Raw genomic sequence first — 23,946 nt, 5'->3', positions numbered from 1 at the left:
CCACCCACCCCAGCGCTGGATTCAGGCTATAGCATGGGAAACCCGGGGCTCTGTTCATTTTCTAAAGAATTCTTGACGACATACCATAGGAAAATAAAGAACACAGTAAAGTGCCCATTTTCAAATTCTGCTTTGTTTTCCCAAAGGGCCCTTTTATTTGCTTGTCACCTGCTGTCCCTGGCAATGGGGGAGTTGGTGTGCCTGGCCTTTTCCTTGACTGTGTCACTGGCAGAGAAGCTTATTTCAACCTGCAGAAGGCAGAGAGAAACATGAAGGAGCTGAGAGAATTATTTAAGGGAGGTGTTCGCAAATCCCAAGTCTCGGAGAAAGACCTGACCATTGCTTTGGGCAGGTAAGATCTGGGCTTTGAGATGCTTAGGCTTTGTGAAGGAGGCCTGGAATTACATGATGGTTCCGTGTTCTCTCTATAGAATGGGAGAAACATACTCAGGGTGAAAAAAAACCTAGAGCCTCAAACGTGGTAAAAGAGGCTTGTGTTTCTCAAAAGTACACCCCATGGTCCGAGCTTTGTGGGCAGTGCCCTTTAATCCTAAAATACCACGAGGTCCAGTCCAGCACAGTCACGATCTCAGTAGACAGAGGGCAGGCTGAGAGTAAACATACTGTCCACGGTGATGAGCTTTAAGTGTTGGACCCATGGTCTGAACTCAGGGACACCATGGGATTTGTTTAAGTCAGAACCAGACTTAGCTGTTTTGCAGCTGAGTTAGGTATCCTCAGAGATAATCATGATATTTACATCCGAGAGTGGGCCCATCAGATTAGCAGAAGAAAAGACTAAAAGGCTTACAATTCCCTATACAAATCTATTCCCTAGATTTCAAAAATATCTTCACACCCTTGAAAGCAATCTGTTTCCAAAACTGTAAGCGCTTGGCATGGTAGGGAAGGTGACTGAAGGGTAAGTAAGTGAAATACCTGAGTCACATCTGCCTGCTCTAACCATGAATCTAGAAATCAAATGGGAAATGGAATGCCCAGAGCTAATCTAACAAGGGATGTAAGTCCACAAGGCCATAAATTAGAGTGCAGTGAATGTCTGCTGCCATCACATGGGTCAGTGGCTAAGGTTTTTGTGCCTCATGGGAAAGATAGCTGTGTTCCTTTTTCAGAGTAAATTCTAGTGCATAGTTCATTCATTCAATCTGCGATAGTTACCTAGTATCTATTTTCTAAGTGTTGGAACATTTACTAGGTATAACTGTATCCAAGACACTAGTCTTTTGAGTGCTTCACATAATTTATTTACTTCAATCCTCTACTATAAGCCCATGAGGTAGATATTTTTATTTTTATTTCACAGATAAGAAAATTAAGGCACAGAAAGAGTAAATAGAGGAGATGGCATGTAGATGGGGCATCTGAATCCATAGCTCACCTTTTGTACTGCATCTAATTATGTTTTAGAGTGAACAAATCTGTAGTAAATCCCTCTTCTCATTTTAAAGGTAGGGAAAATAAAGTGTGACTGTACAGGCCAGACATCTGGGCTAATATCTCCCTACAAGCTCTTGGTGAGAGGGGTTTTCATTCTGTAACTTCTGCTCTTATGGTCAAGGGGTAGTGGTCTGATTCATAAAATATTTTGGTAAAGAATTATCAGATAACAGGCCAGTACTCTTTTGATGGTTAAATTATAAATTGCAGAATGCCTTACATAAAATAATTTTATACACACACATTTTTTTTTCAATTTGGAAATACAAAGATGGAAGCAAAATGTGAGGGGAGGAATATTGATCGTGTATCTGCCATATGTTAAGTGATTTCATGTATAAATTTTAACCTAATCTTGGGTATTCTTAGCCCTGTTTTATTTGGAAGAAAATATAGGCTATTGGAGTTTGACTGTTAAGCCAATAACTATTGAGAAACAGCTTTGAACTACCATGTTCTCCTTGTATCTTACTGTGTCTAGAGGGATAAACCTGAATGGGATGCTATTTTATTCTCATTTTTAAAAATTCTATTTTGTTTTGGAAGCTTTAAAAATACAGATATGAAGAAGAAAATAAAAGTTAGTTTTAATTTCACCCCCTAAACATAACTGCTATGGGCATTTTAGTTAGATATAGATATAGATAGATATACATTTTAGTTAGAGATAGGTATATAGATAGATAGAAATATATATCAAGGTCAATTTCTAGTATAATCATATCACTATTTTATAACTTAGCACACTTAATTTTTGCCCATATTACTTAGTCTAAAAAAGAGGCATGATTTTTAAAGTCTGAAGTATTTTATCGTATCACATGTCATAATTTATTTAACCACTGCCTTTGGAAGGGATATTTATGTTGTTTTCTCTTTCCTTTTTCATTTTTAACTGAGGAGGACTAAACTAAACTAAATCAAACAAGACAAAGCATTAATTTTACATTGGTTTGAAAGAGAGGGAGAGAGAAGTAATCAAATTTTATTTTGATTTTAGAAAATCTGTGTTTATGAGTAAATTATCCCACCTTTGTGAATTGCTGGAAGCCATTTTTTCCATTTGTTTTTTTATAAAATTAGACTACAGCATGCTATATGCATGGAAGCGAATGGTAGTCAGTGGAATCTGGTTGGCGAAATGCAGGTTAATAGGAGTTTGTTTCTGCAAGACTGGATTTTTAGCTAGCCACTGAGATGATTGGCCTATGAAGGCCAAATAGTTTTGTTCTTGGAATCAGTTCCTTTTGTGTCTGGACAACTCTCTGACTTTGCCTCTTTGTCCCTCTTATAGGGCCTCCTTGGCCATCCACAGATTGAACCTCGCTCTGGCATACTTTGAAAAGGCAATTGGCAATGTTATTGCTGCGGAGGGCAATAGGACATTGGATCTGGTCAGTCTATATGAGGAGATCGCTCAGATTGAGCAGCTGAGGAGGAACCACGATCGGGCCATCCAGTACTTGCAGCAGGTTAGTAAGTTGGCTGGACCCCCAGCCTAGAGGCTGTGTTTGGCCCCAGGCCCTAGTCTCAGGGCCAGGGAAGCTTGGGCTTCTCAGAAGAACAAGGGGGTGGGATGGATTTCCTGGCGGATCCACAAGAGCCCTTCCTCAACCTTAAACTACAGAGTCAGAGGTCACTGACTCAAGGGTGGGTGTATCTGCTCTTTGACCGGATCTGAGACCATATTTCCCATCCCAGGCCTCCCCTCAATTCTGTGGGTACTGGGAACAGGTAACCAAGTGAGTCTGCTCCAGGGAAAAAAGCCATAGGGGCAACCAAACTTAAGTCTTTAGCAAACACAAAGGGCTTTTTTTTAAATGAAAAAAAATTGTGATATTTTGGTGTAATGGTGTCATTTGTCCTCTAGGCTAGTCTAGCTGTTTGTATCAACAAGTCTAAACTTAAACTGACAAAAAGGTTTTACACTTGGAGATCACTAATATGACAAATGCCCAGGGGAAAACAAAACAGAACCGGAAGGAATGCTGAATATATTATAATGAAAACAGTGTAAGGCATTTTTACCTGTCATGTACTTGAAACTTGCCTTGAAACTGCTTGTTGAACTCACCTTTTCTCTCCTCAAATGAGAATCTGGCCTGTGGCTTCAGGTATCTCCCAAAGTCAAAAGTGGATCAAAATATCTGATTTTCTGTATCATAGAAAATGTCCAATACAATTCAATGGAATATATGAAAACAGGCTGACATTGTAGCAAAGGCATTGCAGGTGATCCCACCATCCAAAGTTACTAGTATCATACAGTGGAGAAATGTTAGGGAACGCAGCTCTGTAAGCACTGGTCAGACCAGAATAGACAAAACGATGAATAATCAGTGTTTCCCAGCAAAAAGCAATAGTTAACATCTATGGAATGCCTTTACTATGTGCACTTGAGGATGTAGCTCTTTAGTCCATGCAGTAACCCTGTGCTGTGGAGGCACTATTATTATCTTTTTTACGGGTGAGGAAACTGAAGCATAAAGAGTCATAGCTAATTCAGCTGAAGTTGTGTGTCTAACAAGTAGGAGAGCAGGGATTTGAACTTAAGAAATCTGAGCCCTAGAGCCTATACTCTTAACAGCTCTGAACTGTCTTAGCTCCATAGTGTTGTCTGATAATCGCCGGAGCTCCTGAAATACCTTGTGGTGTTCACCCTGTGAACTGTGAAGCTTGGGTGGTGTTTGTCTTGCTGGTGGAAGCGGACCAGATGGTTTCTCTCTTCTTTCTCCTTCCATTTTAGTATGAATGATAATAGTAATAAAATCGCCACTTCTCTCATGCTTATGACATTCTAGGTGGTATTCTAAACACTTCTCATATATTAATTCATTTAATCTTTTCAGCAACTTTTTGCAAGAGTCATTTGTGAAATTCCTATTTTATATTTGAAGACATTAGTGACTTGCCCGATGTCATAAGCGGCTGAAGTGTGAAAGGAACCCAGGCAGGATGGCTTTCCGATCCACATTCAACTCCCCTGCACTTCCTTTGATAACAAGCCTTTGAGAGGCGGAACTAAAGTTGTGATTGTAATTTTGCTATGAAACTTAATAAGAAATAATAATAGCTAATGTTTATTGAGAACTTACCATGTGATGGTACTATGTACGCCTAGCGCTTTGCATGTGCCGTCTCATTTAGTCTTTTCCAAACCCTAGTCGTATATTTCTTCTACGAGTGAAGGTGAAGTTACTTGTTCAAGACTCACAGCTCACGGTGAGGAAGTAGCTGGGATTCAAACTCATCTCTCTTGTAACTCCATGGTTGGGTACATGCAGCTCTCAACTAGCAATTTCATGAGAGCTATTAGAAAATCCTCAGTAAAACACTGTTGTTTGGGTACTTCCTTGATCATGATTTTCTCTATTCCAGGCCCATTCTATCTGTGTTTCTTTGTTCACTGAAGTCAGCCCCCAAACTGCAGAGGCAAGCGCGTTACTAGCCAAGGCTCATGCCATGTCTGGAGAGGCCCAACACCGGGGTAGGTGGAGGGAGTAGTTGGCAGTTATCCTCATTTCCCTTGGGAGGGAAGCACACTGGCAATGGTCTATCTATCAATATTGACAGGTTATAATCAGCTATTCATGACTGTGATGGAAAAATTAGACTGGATGCCATTTTGTATGAAATCATTTACACATGGATTTAGGCACAATATCTCCACACATTAGTTGGAACATCAAAACCAATAAAATCATCTGATTTCTATTTCCTTTATTCCCTTAGCATCTCAGCAGAATTCACCTGCATAAAGAGTAGAGAGATCATACATGCTATGAATGTGACCTGTGGCATATCAGTTGATGAGGAAATCCTGTGATAAAAGACAAAAACATGGGCTCCTTCTCCCTCCTTCTCCATTCTCAGCCTCCTTGACTCTTTTCCTCTAGCTGACAAGAGAGAATGTTTGTAGCAGCTAGAATTTTCATGACCTATATTCAAAAGTGAGGTCCTGGGGGTTCTGGAGGAAAACTAAGGCATGAATTCACCCATTGGCAGTAGTCCTTTCTCAGGCAAGGTCATCCTTTGGAAAGTTAAAGCTTTGGGAAAGACACAAAAGAACTGGTGAGGAAGGACTGCAGCCCTGCTCAGAGGAGGTGACTGGGTCAGATTAATGATGCTAATGGATTCAGTGGCCCATCAGGAGAAATTTGGGATTTCTGAAGAATATGTGAAGAACATTTAAAAATGTTGATTTTCTCTGCTTATCAAAGGAATCCATTTAGGTGTACATTATTTTCCAGTTGTTTATGAAAAAGAAACAATTATAGGAAAAGTTTTTCATCCTACTTTTTTCTATTCTTTATATTTCCCCATGCATTAAACAATTTTGTTCAATTTTCAGAAGTTATTTGACATTTTGGTTATTCTTTTCTTTAACATAAGTGTTCATTGAAGACTTTCTGATTCTGTGTTTTCTAGCTAATCATCTTCCTTCTTTAAAAAATTTTCTTGTGTATACAAACAGTATTTGTACTCCATCTATATGTTTGAATTTTTTAAAATTGTCTTCATGGTTAAAAACACATATAGTCTCTATTTGAATATTGAGTAAAAATTGATGAGTAAAAATTTTGTTCATATAAGAAAATTTTATGCTTCTGGAGTTGGGAGATTCTAAGGCTGCCTTATTATTTTCTTGTATACTGATTTTTAACTTTAAAGAAGATTTGGATCTTCACCTCCTATCATTCACTAAATTCCAAATGGGTCCCATTTTAACATCAAAACTGAAAATGTTAATTATCCAGAAGCAAACACAATATTGAAATCAAAATTCCTAAAACTAAAAACTGGAAAAAAACTGAGCACATGAAGTTATACTAGAAAAGAGGTTGGTAGCTTTAATTATAAAAAGATCTAAAACTTGTGTCTGTCACAAAATACCACAAATAAAATGAAAACAAATAACATAATCCAAGATGAACAGAAAACTCGAATAGGCCCTTACTTATTAAAAAAAAGAATCTGTAGTTAACTTTCTTAAAAAGGAAATATCAACATCTATATGATGTCACTGGGTAATTCTACTTAACATTTAAAGAAGGATTAACATCCATCCTACAAAATCTTTTCCAGAAAATTGAAGAGGAGGGAACATTTCCCAGCTCATTTAATGAGGCTAACAGTACCCTAATACCAAAACTGGGTAAAGACACTACAAGAAAAAATGAAAACACAACTATAAATACCTTCATGCACATAAATGCAAAAATCCTCAAGAAAATATATAGCAACGTATAAAAAAGAATAATATACCATGATCAAGGGGAGCTTTTTTCTTGAGAATATCAGGCTGGTTCAGTATTTAAACCTGAATGAATGTACTTTATTGTATTAACAGTCCAAAGATGAAAAGCATATAATCTTATCAGCTGATGCAGAAGAAGCATGTGACAAAATGCAACATCCTTTCATGATGGAAGGGGAACTTTCTCAATCTGATAAAAGGCATGTACAAAAAACCTACAGCTAACATCATGCTTAATGGTGAAAGAGTGAGTTTTTTGCTCATAAGATCGGGAACAAGGCAAGAATATTCATTCTCATTTCTTTTAGTTAACATAATACTGGATGTCCTAGCCAGTGCGATAGGCAAGAAAAAGACATACAGCTTGATTGATCTTAAAAATTTTTAAGTTTATTTAAATGTGGGGATTGAACTCATGACCCCAAGATCAAGAGTCCCATGCTCTACTGACTGAGCCAGGGAGGTACCCCTGAGACATATAGTTTAAAAGAAATAAAATGGTCCTCATTTGCAACAATACACCTGTTTCTGTTGAAAATTCCATGAAATCTACAAAACTCCTAGAACTAATAACTGAGTTTAAGGTTAGCAAGATCACAGGATATAATAAGGTCAACACACAGAACCCAGTCATATTTATATATATTGACAATGTACAACTGGAAACTGAAATTTTTGGAAACAATAGCCACCTCCTCCCAATGGAACAGTTAGATGTAAGTCTAACAAAATATGTATAGTATATGAGTGCTGAAAACTACAAAACCCTCATCAAAGAAACCAGAGATGACTTAAATAAATGGAGATATAATATATTCATAGATGGGTGACATACAATAAAGTTGTTACTTGTATAAAAATTGGAGTATTGATATAACATAGTTTAATCAAAATCCCAGCAGGAATTTTTGTAAATATAGACAAGCTGAGTCTAAAATTTATATAGAAATGCAAAGAAATTAGAACAATTGAAACAATTTTGAAAAATAATATAATTGGAGGACATACTACTTGATTGAAGGTTTACTATAAAGCAACGGTAATCAAGAGTTTGGTATTGATGAAGGAACAGAGTTCAGAATCACTGGAACACAACAGAGTCTAGAAATAGACTGAATAAGTATGGCCAATTAATTTTTGACAAAGATGCTAAGTTCAGTGTGGAAAGACTATTTTCAACAATGGTATTTGAACAGTTGAAACAATGGTATTCACATGCCAAAAGAAAAAAGAAAAGAAAACCCACTTTCATAAACATACACAAACATTAACTCAAAATGGATCATTGTCCTAAATGTAAGAGGTAAAATTTGCATTTATTTTACAATAGAAAAATAGGGGAAAAAATAAGACCGAACATTACATAAAGAAAACAAATGGCCAATTAATCACATGAAAAGTTTCAATCATAGTAATGAAGAAACAGCAAGGATACCAAGTTTCTATCAGATTGTCACCACTGCAAAAAATGATAACATTTAGGATAGATGAGAGCAATTTGATACACACTCTCAAGTATAATTTGACAGAATGTTACACATCTTAAAATGATACATACCTTTAAAATCAAATTTTCACCCGTCCTTTGTAAAAAAATTTTAAATATGAAAATGTCTGTTGTGGGAAAACAGGTCTGTTCATTCACAGATGGTGGCAGTGATAGTATAAATTGATAGGAAATTTGCAAAACAACCTGATAATACCTAGTAAAATCAAAAGGAAACCTATATAAGGATGTTCACTGTGGCACTGTAATTATTAAAAAAAAAAAACTGGAAACAACCTAAATCTTTATCAGTGAGTGAAAGGAATATTTGGTATGTTAGTGAGATGGAATTCTATAGTCTTTAAGAGGATTAGACTTTATAAATAAAAAGGGTTAGAAACAACAACATTAAGGAGAAAATACCTTGCATTTGTAGGACATATATGTGGATATATATAAACATGACATGCCTACTTCAGAATAGGCAAAACTACATCAAAATGTACATCACAATGGTAGAGATTTTGGGCTCTGCCTTCACAAAGAGGTCTGTGTATCCTTTGAAAACACACACATACACACACACATTGAATAAAATCGTCAAAAACAATCATTTGAGGGCACTGGAAATAAGCAGACAAATGGCAAAGCATTCTTGAAAAACTGCTAGAGCTTTGTGTAAAGAAAGACTCTTCTTGGCCTTTCTGCCTGAGGCTGCTCGCACCCACCCACTGCACCCCTGCTCCCCCAACCCCACCCCCAGTCCATGAGAAGAGCAGTTTTATTAGAATGGGGCTGCGAAAACCAGCAGCTTTGTGGTAGAGACCTCGAACTCAGTTCAGAGCAAGGGGCAAACAGATTCATCATCAAAGCCTGAGTATTTGGTAGCCCAAAGTTGCTGTCCTGGTTTTTTAGGAATTAGAGGCCACTCAGAAATGTTAACAGGAAAACCTGGAAATGAGAGCCAAGAAAAGGCCACATAAGCCCTGACTCCACTGGCAAATGACATTATATGGGCAGAGGAGATGTGGAAAATCATGAGCGAAGGAGACTTAAAATGCAGCAGAGCTTTGAATACACACCTCAGTCTACATACAGATCAATTGATAGAGGATAGAAGACAAACACTGTAAAGGTTTTTGAGCACAGCCTCTTTCCGAGTTAGTCACTTGGATCAACTCTGAACTGGGCAGTCAGAGGGGTAATCCCAGGAATCCAGATCAAAATTTTAAAAAATAAGCATTAAAACACAAGCAAAGATTCTAGTCTGGCATGTAGGAGCTTGGAAGCTGTCACTCCATCCTAACAAAAAGTAAAAAGCTGAACAAACTGGAAAACCAACCACTCTTCTTAGATCTGGCAGAGAGGTGAGGTCACAGGGCAAACTGCTGCCCCTAAAACTGGAGAGACCAAAGAATCCAGAGAACCCCAGTTTGCCTGAGCGGATGCCTATCTCTACTGCAACCAGTACTGGGGTAGGAATACCTGACCTGTAACTGATAAATTTCTGGAAGCTCAGTGTGGACAAGACGGAGAGTTAAAAATTCCAAGTACCTGGTCATAGAGGAGGATTCCACACGTTTGTGAAATTTACTTACAGAAGCTTGACCAGGTTCTCAAAGTGAAAATGGAGAAAAATGCCCCCTTGCTTCCAACAGGGAGAGGGGATAAGTAACCAATTAAAAATATGCTAGAGCTTGCTTCTCAACAAGGCCTGTCCTTAAGACACTATTTCACCAGAGTCTAAAGTATTGGCAGGTTTTTCAGAGCCAAACGAGACTGGGGGAAGGAAATACCCAACTTCAGCCTCCTCTAGCCATCCTATCCTACCCAAAGGAAAAAGGGACTGAGAGGCACTTGTGAAGTTCACAGTTCAGAAGCAGAGACTCACTGAAAGACTGAGAGCTAATCGTAGGACTATAGAATGCTTTCTCGCCTCTGCCCTCCAGCCCCAAATCTTACCACCAATTACTGGAGGCCTATTTGGAACAGTTTGTTTTACCCAGCACATCATGTCCACCTATTAAGAACAATTATAAGTCATGGTAAACAAAAACAAAAACAAAACAAAATCCCAAAACAGAAAACAAAACAAAACAAAAACAAACCTAAAAAAGCACACAGTTTGAAGAGACACAGCAAGCATCAGAACCAGACTCAGATATAGTAGGGATATTTGAATGATCAGACTGGGAATTTAAAACAAGGATGTGATGTCCAAAGGCAGGAGATAGGCATCCCAGCTCAAGATTAGGGAGAGAGACTTCACCCTTCTACCTTTTTTTGGTTTCTTTTTAAATTCTGCTTGAACCCTCAATGGATAGAATGATGGCCACTCTTAGTGGTGAGGGCAGATCTTCTTTACTCAGTCTATGGATTCAGATGCTGATTTCTCTTGGAGACACCCTCCCAGATGCACTCCAGAAATAATGTTTTATCAGCTATTTGGGGATCCCTTAGCATGGTCAAGTTGACACAAAATGAAACATGACAAGTCCACTCCTTGTCAGCTTGATCCTTACAAGCATCTCCTCAAACATACTTAATTTTCAGATAGAGATATAATTGTGTCTAATATGGTATAACTACCCTGGTTACTACTGGAAATGTACTAGTTACCCTTTCCCAGAAGAGATAAGGTCCTTCAATGATGTTTACTCTTCTGATATCCATAACTTGAAAACTATGATTAAAACGAATAATACTTAAATAGTGATATAATATCACTATGTCTTCTGTTCCATGAAAAGGGAATAAAAGAAGAAAAATAAGATATTTGCTTAAATGGGCATATGTACACACAAGCGTATTTATAACAAAATGAGGAAATACTCACGACAGTTACAGTCCTCAGTTCTCTAAGTGGTCATCTGGTTGTAACTGCTGTAACTACCTTTTTGTACTACCTATCCTGTGTTCTCTTTGCCTTTAACAACCACCTCACCTGGTAATGATTTTTTACTTTGGTGGGATGACCGAAGAAGCCTTCATTCCTGAAGTGAGTTCCTTGATCCAAAGCAATGCTGTGTGGAAAATACCATGATGGTGGGTGAGGCATTTGTGGGTTATGGATGGTAGTTTTGGTGGAAGCATTGCATACAGGGAAGGCAAATTTATATCCAGAGTAAATACCTCTTCTACTTAAGGACCATGAAGACAATGGTTCAGTGTAATCAGCTTGCTACCAGGTAGCTGGCTAATCACCTTAGGTAATGGTGCCAAAACAGAGGCTCAGTGTTGCTCTCTGCTGCTGGCTGATTGGGTACTCAGCCATGGATTTGACAAACAAATGTCTTTGTTTTCAAGCTTGCTCCTGGTATCAAAATCTGTATTAGTCAGGGTTCTCCAGAGAAATATAACCAATAGGAGTAAAGGGAACACTGGTAAGTCTCAGAGTCCAAAGGCCCAAGAACCAGGCACTTCAATATTTGAAGGCAGGAAAAGAGAGGTTTCCAGCTGAAGAAGAAAATTCACCTTCCTTTGCCCCCCCCCTTTTTTTTCAACTTAGTAAGGACAGATCTTTACTCAATACTAATTCAGTTGTTCATCTCTTCCAGAAACCCCTTCACAGACACACCCAGAAATTGTTTTGGCAGCTGTCTGTATGTGGGCAAGGACATATGGGAAATCACTGTACCTGCCACTCAGTTTTTCTGTGAATGCAAAACTGCCTTAAAAAATAAAGTCTGCTTTAAAGAAATCAAACATCTGAGCAAAGACATTAACATTCAGACACCATAGGAGGAGGTAGACTATAGTTAAGTCTAGGCAACTCATTAAAACCAAACCAAACAGGGGCAGGCACCTGGGTGGCTCAGTGGGTTAAGCCACTGCCTTCGGCTCAGGTCATGATCTCAGGGTCCTGGGAGTGAGTCCTGCATCGGGCTCTCTGCTCAGCAGGGAGCCTGCTTCCCTTCCTCTCTCTCTGCCTGCCTCTCTGCTTACTTGTGATCTTTCTTTGTCAAATGGATAAATAAAATCTTTAAACAAAACAAAACAAAACAAAAAACCTCACAAAAATATATCAGAATCTGTAGTTGCTACTATATAATGTCTAAAATGTACAGTTTCAACAAAAGAGAAGCATACAAAGAAAACAACCCATGGTTACATCCAGAAAAAGAATAGTCAATATGTCTTGACTTTGAGTGGGCTACATGTTGGATTTAGCAAAGACTTAAGAGCAGCTACAAAATATCTTCAAAGGATTAAAAGAAACTGTCCAAAAAATTAAAAGAAAATACAATGAAACTAGGAAGTCTCAACAGAGAAATAGAAACTATTTAGGAAAAAAACAACCAAATGGAAATTCTAGAGTTGTAATATACAGCAACTGAATGAAAATTCATTAAATGGTCTCAACATCAGATTTGAGATGGCAGAGGAGAGAATGAGATAGCTCAAAGGTATGGCACTGGAGATGATCTCCAAAGAGCAGAGAAAAAAGGTATTGATTTAGAAAAATGAACAAAGCATAAGAGATCTGTGGGACAATGCCTGGTGTATCAACAGACATGTAAGAGCCTCTGAAGGCAGAATGAGGCAGCAAATTATCTGAAGAAATAATGACCCCTAACTTCCCGGGTTTGTTATCTACAGATCCAGAATTCTCAATGCCAAGTAAGATAAGCACAGAGAATCACAACTAGGCACATAGTCAAACTGCTGAATGACAAAAAGAAAATCTTAAAAACAGCAGTGGAAAAGCAGCTCTGTTCAGGGAAACAATGATATGATTAATGGCTGATTTCCCCTCAGAATAATGGAGGCTAGAAAGTAATGGAAAACATTCAAAATATTGGAACAAAATTCAATTAAGAACTGTATATTCAGGAAAAACTGCCCTTTGAAAAAGAAGGTGAGACTGACTGGCTGACTGACTCAGTCACTCTGGCTCACTGACTGGCTCAGTCAGAAGAGCATGTGACTCTTGATCCTGGGGTAGTGAGTTTGAGCCCCACATGGGTGTAGAGATTGCCTCAATAATACTTTACAAAAAGAAAAGAAAATGAAGGTGAGATCAATATTTCCTGATAAACAAGATTTGTTGGTAGCAGTCTTGGCCTAAAATAAATACTAAAGGAAGCCCTTAGGCTGAAAGAAAATGGGAGCACGTGTTAACTCAAATCCACAGAAAGGAACAAAGAGAACTGGAACTGATATGTGGATAATAGGGTATAAACACAACCACAAATATTTATCAACTTGTGAGTGGTAAACAAAATGTGTATCCACTCCGCAGAAGGAGGAATAAAGTACTAATTCACGCAAGAACATAGATGAACCTTAAAAACAGCATGATGCATGAAAGAATCACAAAAGACTACATGTTATATGAATCCAATTATATGAAATTTCCAGAAGAGGCAAGAACAGAGATAGAACAAAGATCAGTGATTGCCAGACAGATGAGAGCAGGCGTTGCTTGCAACCAGCCATGAAGACACATTTTGGGGGTGATGGGTATCTTTTAAAACTGGATTTTGATCATGATTATGTAACTACAAATTTGCTAAAACAGCATCAGACTGTGTACTTACAATGGTTAAATGTGTGGTATGCCAATTATATCTTAATACAGTGGCAAAAAATGTTAACAGTGCCTGCTTCTGAGTAGTGTGCATGGAGATGATTGTCATTTTCTTTTTGCTTCTATTGTATTTTCTAGACTGATTACATAAACATCTGTTATGTTTGGAATAAAAGACAACATTAAAAGTAAATTTTTAAACAATAACAACTCTATTTAAAATACTTTTTGAAACCAAAAAACACACACACACACCGTTAGCAGGAATCCGAGTAAACAATACTCTCAATCAGAGTTTAATTTAGCTAAATATATAGTCTTTCATTGCCTTGGAGGTTTAATATGGTAGTTATTTGGGGTCTTAGGATAAGGCTATTCAGACATGGCTTTCTTTTCCTACAGAAAAATCCATACCCTTCATCAATAGAATAAAATTACATCAACTGATACCATCAAATTATATCTCAGACTTTTCGAGGGTCTTTATGAGACCTGGAACGAAAACAGGCAATGACTTTAAGTATGAAATGTCTAATTGAGCCAAAGCTGTATTACCTACTTGAAAAGGCTAGCGGCCTGCCTTCAATGTTCTCCTTTTTTGGCAGATGCTGTTGAGATATATTTTATAAAGAGTATCAATGCATATCAAGCAACATTGGGCCCAACGGATTATGAAACACTGACAACCATTGAAGAATTCTGCAAATGGCTTGTCCAGAATGGGGAAAAACAGGTAAATCTGAACAGGAAAATCAACAAGAGGCAATGCAATCTTGAGCCAGGGCCTTAGATTTTATTTGTGTCCATTCCTTCATCTGTAAAACAAATATGATAGGCATGCATGAATTAACTGTTATTATTAAATGTAAGCTCAGAATGTTAATTCTTCACAGAAACACGTGGGTCACAGTCACAACATCCTGATCCTGGTGAATCACATCAGTGTGGCGTAGAATGCCTCCTCCATAGAGTTAATGGACTAGAACTGGCATACTCCTTCAGAATTGCCAGGATGATTATAGAACTCTTTTCTTTAACTCCCCAGGAGGCTTATAGACTGCTAAAGGCTGCACTGAAGTCTCAGGTCATCAGCTATGGTGACTGTAGTGAAAAGGTGGCTGAAACTTTTTACAACATGGGCAGGATCTGCTTTGCCAAAGGACAGCTCAGAAAGGCGATTCAGCTGTTAAGGAAGGTGAATTCTGGCTGCCTTTTACATTTTCTCCCAGACCCCTAAGCACAACGTGTGGAGTGATGTGCACGTGCACGCAGTGTGTGCGTGCGTGTGTGTGTGTGTGTGCACGCGCGTGTGTATTTTCATGCCCCTCCCCTCCCTCCTGCTTCCCTTTGCCTCCCTTCCTTTCTTTCTTTCTTTCTTTCCTTCCTTCTTTTTTCCTTTCTTCTCTATTCCTTTTTAATTTTTAAGTAAACTGAAAATTCACTTTCTTAGATGTGCTAAGGGAGAACATCCTACAGAAACTTTTGTTGTGCCCATGCCTGGACCAGAGTCTTTTATATTTATTTTATTTTATTTTATTTTATTTTATTTGACAAATAAAGACACAGTGAGAGAAGGAATGCGAGCAGGGGGAGCAGGAGAGGGAGAAGCGGGCTCCCCGCTGAGCAGGGAGCCCAACATGGGGCTTAATCCCAGCAGGACCCTCGGATCATGACCTGAGCCAAAGGCAGCTGCTTAAACACTGAGCCACCCAGGCACCCCTGATTTGGGTCTTTTAAAGAAAATATGTTTTTCATGTCCCCACTTAATTTTTCTAATACATGATTAAAGTTACAATAACAGTTTTAATATATTTCTCTGCTAATTGTAACATCTGTATCAGTTTGGGGTTGATTTTGGTAGATTTCTCTCACTATACTATCTCACGTGAATCACACTTTCCTGCTGCTTTACGTGCCTTGCTATCCTTGTTTGGATACCAGACATTGTATATTTGACCTTATTCGTGCTGGATATTTTTGTATTCCTGTAAGTATTTTTGAACTTTTTCTAGAAGTCATTTGATTTATAGTTTGGTCCTTTTAGGTCTTGCTTTTTAAGACTGAGTAGATGAGACGAGAGCAGCACTTAGCCAAGGGCTAGGACCCCCCTTCCTGAGGCAAAAGACCTCTGAGTACGCCACCCAAAGGCCCGTGAAAGATGAGGCTTTCCAGATTGGCTGCTTGGAAAAAAGCACTGCACCAAGCCCTGTTCCCTCCAGGCCCTTCAGCTGATTGTTACCCCAGTGTTGGCAGTTTTCTCACATGGATGTGCTCATCAGGACTCTGCTGAATACTTAAGGGGGACCCACTGCAGGTATTCCTGGATCTTGTTCTATGCAGCGGTCTCTTCTCTTTTACTGTGTTCTGAAAGTCTCTTGGGACTCCCAGCTCCTTCTCCTTGGTTTGTGGAGTCTGCTGAGCCTCACTTTGTTCCTTTCCCTGCATCATGGCCTGGAAAGGCTCTCAAAGCAATAATCTGGGGGCAGTCATTGGCTTTATCTCACTGGGTTGCCCTCTCTCAGGGACCACTGTTCTTGGTTGGCTGATGTTCAGCATCTTTAAGATGCAATGCAAATTTAGGACCCTACACAAATCTCATTTATGTCCATCCACTTGGTCATAGCTATTTGGAAAATCCTCATGGAAACCATACTGCAGCCATGCTTTGGCCCTGTCACTTTGGTGATCCGTAGCCACATATGGCAGAGGAAGGTGCAATGAAGTAGAATGATACACATAGAGCATGGAAGTGTGCACAGCCTTCAATATAGGCTCTTTTTCCTCCATGGTTGGGAACCAGGAGGAGATGCTGTGCAGAAATTTGAAATGTAAACTTGTGATACCTCAGTTCTACTAGTGCTCTCCTGAGTTTGGTTTATCATGAAGGTGCTTGTCTCCTGATACTCTTTAACCCTGCTATGTTTCTCAACTTACCTACAGTGTCTGATGATTCAAATCCTCTTATATGGAAGTGAGCACAGTAAAAGCAGAGACACAAGAGACCTCCTTACCCTATTGCAAAGGTGAGTTCTGGCTCTGGTCATCTACCAGGTCATCTGTGTGGGTATGTGGGTAGTATGGCCCAATTCATTCAGTTAGGGGCGATCACCTTTTTTGTTCTTGCTAGTAAGGCAAAATGCCAACTTGTACTATGGATTTGGCTAAATCCTTTGGAGGTAACCAGTTGAATTCTAGTAGTGCCTCAAAAACCAGTGTTATGGGGGTCTGCTGCAATAATACTTGGTATTTATAATATCTCTTTCAACGCTGAGCCTTGGAACCAAATCCCACAAGGTAGTGTCTCAGCTGACAACTTGTGACAGATCCAACACTGACATATACAAAGTAAATGAATACATTAAACTTGTTTTTTTCTTGCTGAACATACAAAATCTAGGTCCTTTGATATAAGGCAAGTTTTTTGGCAGGGGAGATTTAATTATCTCCAGAGTTAGTAATAAAATAGTGTTTTGTGTAGACTTGCCCCCTTTTTTATCTTTGGCATATCATTGCTTTTTGTTCATCTCAGAATAATGTTGACCTTGAACTATTCTTTTCAAAGAAGGAAGATAATTAAAATTTGTTGGGTGTAAGCACCTATAACTGAGCTAGGTCATAGTCATGAAGTACTTAATCCCCACAAACCCCTAGTATGATAGCTCTCATCTGACAGGAGGGAGCCCAATGCTCTGCAAAGGAACTTGCCTGCATTCACTTAGTCTTAGAGGTTTGGGCCTAGGCAAGTGTAGCTCTAAAGGCCATGTGCTTTTCTCTTAGCACCCTCTAATAAGGAGGGGCATTGCTATGGAGTAAGAGGTCAGGACCCTGACTGTAGTTCACTGGAGACGGCTCACAATGAATACATTTCTCACCAGGCTGGACTGGTGAGGGACAAGATGAGCAGAGAGAACACAGTCAGTCCATCCTCTCCCCACCCATGAGTCAGAGCCACACTTCAACTAGGCCCAACAGAAGACGGTGTCCTGCTCTATTAGTATCCAGAAGAGGGTTCTCTAGCCTCTCTGGGAATGCCCATGTGAGGACGGTATATGGGGAACTTTGCCCCCTTCCTGCTAGTGAGTATGAAAGTATATTTTCCTGGTCAAGAACCATAACTGTATATATATATATATATATATATGTAGAGAGAGAGAGAGAGAGGGTTATATGTATTTATATAGCTCATTTCAGAAATGACCTTTCAGAAAATAATTAGTTATATATAGTTATATAAATATTTAAATATATAAAGTTCAGAAGTGAACTTTCAGAAGTTCATATATGTGTGTGTGTGTGTATAGTATATATATATTTTTAGGAGGGGGAAGGGGCAGAGAGATAGAAAGAATCCCAAGCAGGCTCTGCCCAGGATAGAGCCTGACTTGGGGCTTGATCTCACAACCCTGAGATCATGACCTGAGCTGAAATCAAGAGTCAGATGCTTAAGACTGAGCCACCCAGGTGCCCCCATAACAAAATAATAGGTGTAATATAGAACTCTTTCCAATTCCCTGGCATTATAAAATATATATACTGTTTCTAACCCTCAAATAATCCTGTTAGGTAGGTGTTTTATCTCCCATGTTCAGGTGATAGAAACAGAGTCAGAAAGTTTGAGTATCTTGTTTAAATCACCTAGCTGGTAAGTGTATTAAGATTTGAACGCACATTTATCATAGTTCAAAAATGCACTTCTTTTTACTACGGAATAGGGATTCTGACTTTGATGCATTTGAGAATACATATGGAGACACCTGGTTAGCAATAAGTCTCCAGAAGTACATTTTACATGAGGAGAAACTGAGGACTGGTATTTGCCTAGGAAGAGGAGGAGCTGGGATTTTGAAACTCTAACAGTGGAATGTGCTCTTTGTAGGAAATGTAGCTTACTGTCTGAAGGCAGACTGGATTTAAAACTCGTGCCCCAACCTCAGCTCTCCGACCTGGGTGAAGTTATTAAGCCTTTCTCGGCCTCTGTTTATTTATTAAGAAAATAATACTATCTTGCTCAAAAGGTGGCTTTTCTGAGAGTAAGTTTATATATAATATAGCATACTTAGATCAAGTCCTGGCAGGCCTTAAATTCACAGTAGATAATAATTATGATGGTGATAATCTTTCTGAGATGCTGGAGGTAATAGGTCTGAATGTTTAAGTGAGAAGCTTTTGTATGTCATGCAATTATTATTATTTTATTTTATAAGTAGTGAGTAAGGAGTATATATTAGTGGATTCATCCCTACCATCTTAACCTGCCTCTGCCACTTACTAAGTATGTGGCCTGGGGGGAAATCACTTAACCTCCTTAAGTCTTGGTTTCCCCATCATTAAAATACAGATAATGATATAACACATCCGGTTGTTTTGAATTTTTGATAAAATAATGTGTAGGACTTGCATAGGATGGTGCCTGGCAGAGTCTGTGCTCAGTCAGTGTCTGCAAAACAGCCTCCCCTGACCCCCTTCTCCCTCAAAACTGGAGCTAAAGTTCTACTCAGCTTGTATTTAACAAGAGAAACTTCCAAGTAGCTGAAGTGACTGTACTTCCTCAGTAGTCTCAGGTCTTCCTTCCGGTCTCTCACTGTTCCTTGTTCCTTGTCTGTGGTTTGAAAAAAACAAGAGGAGAAGGAGAAATTAGGAGGGATTGGTCTAACCTAATTCAGTCCCCAGGTAGTATGAATTTCTTCAGGTGCGTGGAGACTGATTCTCTCTGTAGATGACAGTGAGACCAGGACCTGCCAAGAAAATCCATTAAAGAGGAAAAGTCTTTTGAAGGATCCTGCTGTAGGAGAAATGGAGTCATGGAGGTTTTTCTTCCACAGAAACAAGCCCATATCTCATTCCTCAACAACTGCTGAGCAAAGCCATAGGAGTAGCTGCCAAAGTCCAGATGTCAAAAAAAACCAGTACCAAAATTGTTCTCTTTGCTCGAGCATCTTGCTGGAATAATTAATCCCAGATGTCCTGGAACTCTGCTCATTTTCCAGTGTGCTCTTGTGCTTTCTACCCAACCTCCTCCGGAAACCCCATGACAACATTCACTGAAAGTTTATTGCCAGGAGCCCAAATTCTTGGCTTTTAAAGTCTCTGCAAAGAAGTGAAAGCAGACATGGCCCCTTGAAGTAGGAGTTAATTCTAAGATTAAAATTGATAGTTGCAAGCCTCAAGTAAGATTTTAGTGTCTTAAAAAGGTAAAGAACATCTCAGATTTGGGAGTAAACTTTTACCTAAATCACAAATGTACTTCAGTTTTAATTATTTACACATCAAGCTCCTCCTAAGCACTAAAAATACTGATATGTTTCAGATAGAGTCCTTTCAGAAAAAGAGACACACGTGCCTAGATGACTAGTCTGTAGTAAAACATTAATAGAAATATAAATAAAGAGGCCAATAATAAATTGGGAGACCAGAAATATGGGTGGAAACTGTGCACACTGGGGGCAGGCTGCTGGGTTTTCAAAGAATAGTAAAATATCAGCAGGGAGCAGAGAAGTCAGAGGAGGGCATTTAGGTAGCATGAATAAAAGCAGGGGCATGGAGATATCTGATATTTCTGAGGAAACACAAGTGACTGAGGGTGGTTGTGGTTTAAGGTACATGAGTAAGAAAATGCTGGAGATGAGTTTGGAGAGATCAGTTAGGGTCAGATTATGTGATTTTTCTGTGCCGTGCTAAGGAGTTTAGAACGTATTTAGTAGTTAGAAGGATTTGAGCAAGATATGACATCATCAGTCATTGGCTCTACAACATTAACTCTAACAGCAATGGAAGAAGAGATGGGACCTAGGGGGATTTTAGAAGTAGGGAGATCAGGTAGGAGGCAGATACAACAGTTCAAGGGGGAGGTAGTGGTGGGAACCTTAATTGTCTAAAGCCATAGTAGGAGGAAGTTGGGGAGGAAGGATTGAAAAGCAATTTATGATCTGTTCTAACAAGACCTTAGCACCAATTAGATATGGTGTGTGATGGAGGCAGGAGTCACAGAAGGCTTTGAAGTTTCTAGTGTGGACCATTGGATGAATGGCAGTGCTACTAAATGAGATAGTGCTGACAAGTGGGGATCATCTGGAGGATGTCTGAGGTCTGAGGAAGATGATGATTTCGATTCTGGATATGTTAAGTTTGAGGTACCCACACTGCATCCACTTGGCAATGTCTGGTAGGCTGAATGGTCCAGGAGCTCAAGAAGATAGATTCTGAAGTGAAGAGAATGGATAAGAAACCCATGGAATATGTATATGTGAAATGAAAGGGCTTGGGAGGGAACACTTACACTTATTTTAGAGATAATATATGCACTGTGATTTAGAATCAAAACAGGACTCAAATTTGAGCTTTCCCATTTGCAGTGAGACTCCCTGTGTCTTCCTTTCTTTATCTGAAAAAAAAAAAAAAAAAAAAAAAAAAAAAAAAAACGGAAGGGGCACCTGGCTGGCTCAGTTGGTAGAACCTATGACTCTTGGTTTGGGCGTTGTGAGTTTGAGTCCCATGTTGGGTATGGAGTTTACTGTAAAAAAAAAAAAAAAAATTAAAAAATAATCTTAAAAATGTGAATAAAAAGAGCACTCTATTTAAAGTGCTTTACTTAATGTTTGGCACTGTGAAATGTTTGGCTTCTGTGAAATGTTAATTATTGTCATGACTAGTATTATTTTGGAGTCATACAGAAGGAAGACCTTCTGTCTTCTTCAGAGATTTTACATTTAAGATTTTGTTTGTTTATTTATTTATTTAGAGCTTAGGGGAAAGTGGGGACAAGCAGACTCTGTGCTGAGCAGTGAGCCCAATGCAGGGCTTCATCTCATGGACCTGAGATATGACTTGAGCTGAAATCAAGAGTCAGAGGCTAAACCGGCTGAGCCACCCAGGTGCCCCTAGATTTTTTCAATGATAACAAAACAGTAGGAAAAACTCAAATGTCCACCAGTAGAAACACTAGTACATGTTTATGGTCAATATAATGAGGTCCATGTTTATGATCATATAATATGGTCATTCAGAAACATGAAGTAGAGCTTTGAAGAGTTGTAGAAAAATATTGCAGATATATTATTGGGTAAAAACATGAAAAATACATATTAATGAGTATTATATGTAGTATCACCCATAAATATATATAAATATGTATTAGTAAAGGTAACAGTAGTTATCTCTGGAGATAAGATTATGGGGAACTTTCAACTTCTATATTATATATTTGTGTTATTTGACTTTTTTTTTTAACAACAAATATGTATTATGTGATAAAAAGATATATTTTGAGGTCACATGGGTGGCTCAGTGAGTTACTCTGCCTTCAGCTCAGGTCATGATCTCAGGGTCCTGGAATTAAGCCCCGCATCGGGTTCTCTGCTCAGCAGAGGGCCTGCTTCTCCCTCTCTCTCTGCTTGCCTCTCTGCCTACCTGTGGTCTCTGTCAAATAAATAAATAAAATCTTTAAAAAAAAGATAAATTTTTATTTTTTAGAGATTTTATTTATTTGACTTTGAGAGTGAGTACAAGCAGGGCAGAGGGAGAGGGAGAAGCAGACTTCGGCTGACCAGAGAGCCCAATGTGGGACTCGATCCCAGGACCTGGGATCATGACCTGAGATGAAGGCAGATACCCAACCGACTGAGCCACCCAGGTGCTCCTAAAAAAGATAAATTTTTAAAGTGTACGGCATGTGTGTCAAATATTAAGAGACAAGATAATGTGTTGAGAGAATGGACTACAGTCAGATGCGTGGGTCATAGTTCCAGCTCTGTTATTTATTAGCTGTCTGACCCTGGACACGTCACTTTACTTCTCAGTTTCCTTATCTATAAAAATCTATAAAATGTGACTAAATTAATGTAAGTAACTAAATAAATTAATGTAAGTAAAACTGCTCAGAAAGAGGCCTGACAGAGTATGTGCTGATTAGAGGTGATGACGAAGATGATGATGATGGTAAGAGAATGAGGACTAATAAGAAGCCATTATGCTGGCAGATAGAGAATCACTAGTGTGATTAGAGCAAGCTATCCTGGTAGAGCAGATTTTTGAGATTACCCCAGTAATCCAGTACCTGATTAAACACCTCCCCAAATCAGGAACTCACTCATTACCTGTCAAAGTGGCCCTTTCCAATCCTAGACAGTTCTAATTGTTACAAGAATATAACAGCCAAGGACATGGACTTTAGAATTAGACCCATCTTAGAATCCATTCTAAGTGTCGTTCTATGTGCCATTCTATGTGTCATTAGGCAAGTTATCCTAAGTCTCAGTTTCCTCCAGTGAGGACTAGAACAGTATCTATAATATGGAAACATAATGAAGAACAAATGAGATTTTACATAACACACATAGTACAGTATCTGGCTTATGGTTAATAAATACTAGCTCGATAAATAAATAGTCAATAAATACTAGCCACTTTTCAACTCAAGCTCGTCATCCAGACATATTGGAAGGATGAGACTATGGTGCACCAATTTCATTTTTGTTATTTTTAAATGTTTCTAGGACAGCCACATGGCAAAAAGCTATTTCAGGATTACTTTTGAAGGGTCTTAAGATGTAGAAGCCAGGAGAAGCAGCAGGGAGGGCCATCCTTTTCTCTTCACAAGAGGGGAAAGAAGGAATGCTCACTGATCGATTAGTGGTCTGCTGTCCTCTTGGCCATATGACCAGACCAGAACAGCCTCTTCTGGGCTGAGGGGCTAGGGAGGGAAAGCCAAGGAAAGTAGGATTTGGGGAGATTATCTCCAGAGAGAAGTGCAGCAAGACAGAGAATAGCTCATGCGCTGTGTCAGCCAGACCAGCCTTGGTCAGAACTTTCATGATGAACTTTATGCTGCATCTGCTGGTTTCCTGGCCACTGCATTCCTATTCTTTTCCTATCATTTATCAATAAATGTTCCAACACTGCCCCTACAAAATTAGGGGGCAAATATTTGGGCAAACCTTGGTGTATGAATGGGTGGGAGGCAAATCTCCTCTTGCATCCTGGTGCCAAGGGGCAGCAGCTTGTCCAAATCAGGGTGCTGGGAAGAGCTGGGGGCATTGGGGCCAATGGGGAAGTGAGCTTATAACTCCTCACCTCAAGGCCTTCCTGAAGAGGAACAGAGGCTGCTAAGTAACAGAGCGCTAGTTTGGGGAACCTTGTCTGTAGCAAAGCGGGGGAAGAATTCTACAATCTACAGCCTTCTGCCACGTCTACAAGTATGGATTGATAGGAAGATACAGT

The 23,946-nt window shown here is 39.1% G+C and overlaps 1 protein-coding gene across 3 annotated transcripts in view; it reads left to right on the top strand.

Moving 5' to 3' along the window:
* The window catches only part of TTC23L (tetratricopeptide repeat domain 23 like), a 47,328-nt gene that overhangs the window by 19,961 nt on the left and 3,421 nt on the right, over window positions 1-23,946 (top strand). For all 3 annotated transcript variants that reach the window (XM_032337648.1, XM_032337645.1, XM_032337646.1), the window contains exons 6-11: window positions 227-352; window positions 2,753-2,930; window positions 4,837-4,945; window positions 14,337-14,464; window positions 14,777-14,926; window positions 16,672-16,754. In XM_032337648.1, coding sequence (XP_032193539.1) covers window positions 227-352; window positions 2,753-2,930; window positions 4,837-4,945; window positions 14,337-14,464; window positions 14,777-14,926; window positions 16,672-16,754 — 774 coding nt within the window. The remainder of the gene's footprint in view (window positions 1-226; window positions 353-2,752; window positions 2,931-4,836; window positions 4,946-14,336; window positions 14,465-14,776; window positions 14,927-16,671; window positions 16,755-23,946) is intronic.

This window comes from Mustela erminea, chromosome 3 (genome assembly GCF_009829155.1).
Source record: "Mustela erminea isolate mMusErm1 chromosome 3, mMusErm1.Pri, whole genome shotgun sequence".
In the NCBI taxonomy this organism is placed as follows: Eukaryota; Metazoa; Chordata; class Mammalia; order Carnivora; family Mustelidae; genus Mustela; species Mustela erminea.
The sequence above is the reverse complement of the archived record's forward strand: the minus strand, read 5'-3'. Positions and strand labels throughout refer to the sequence as shown.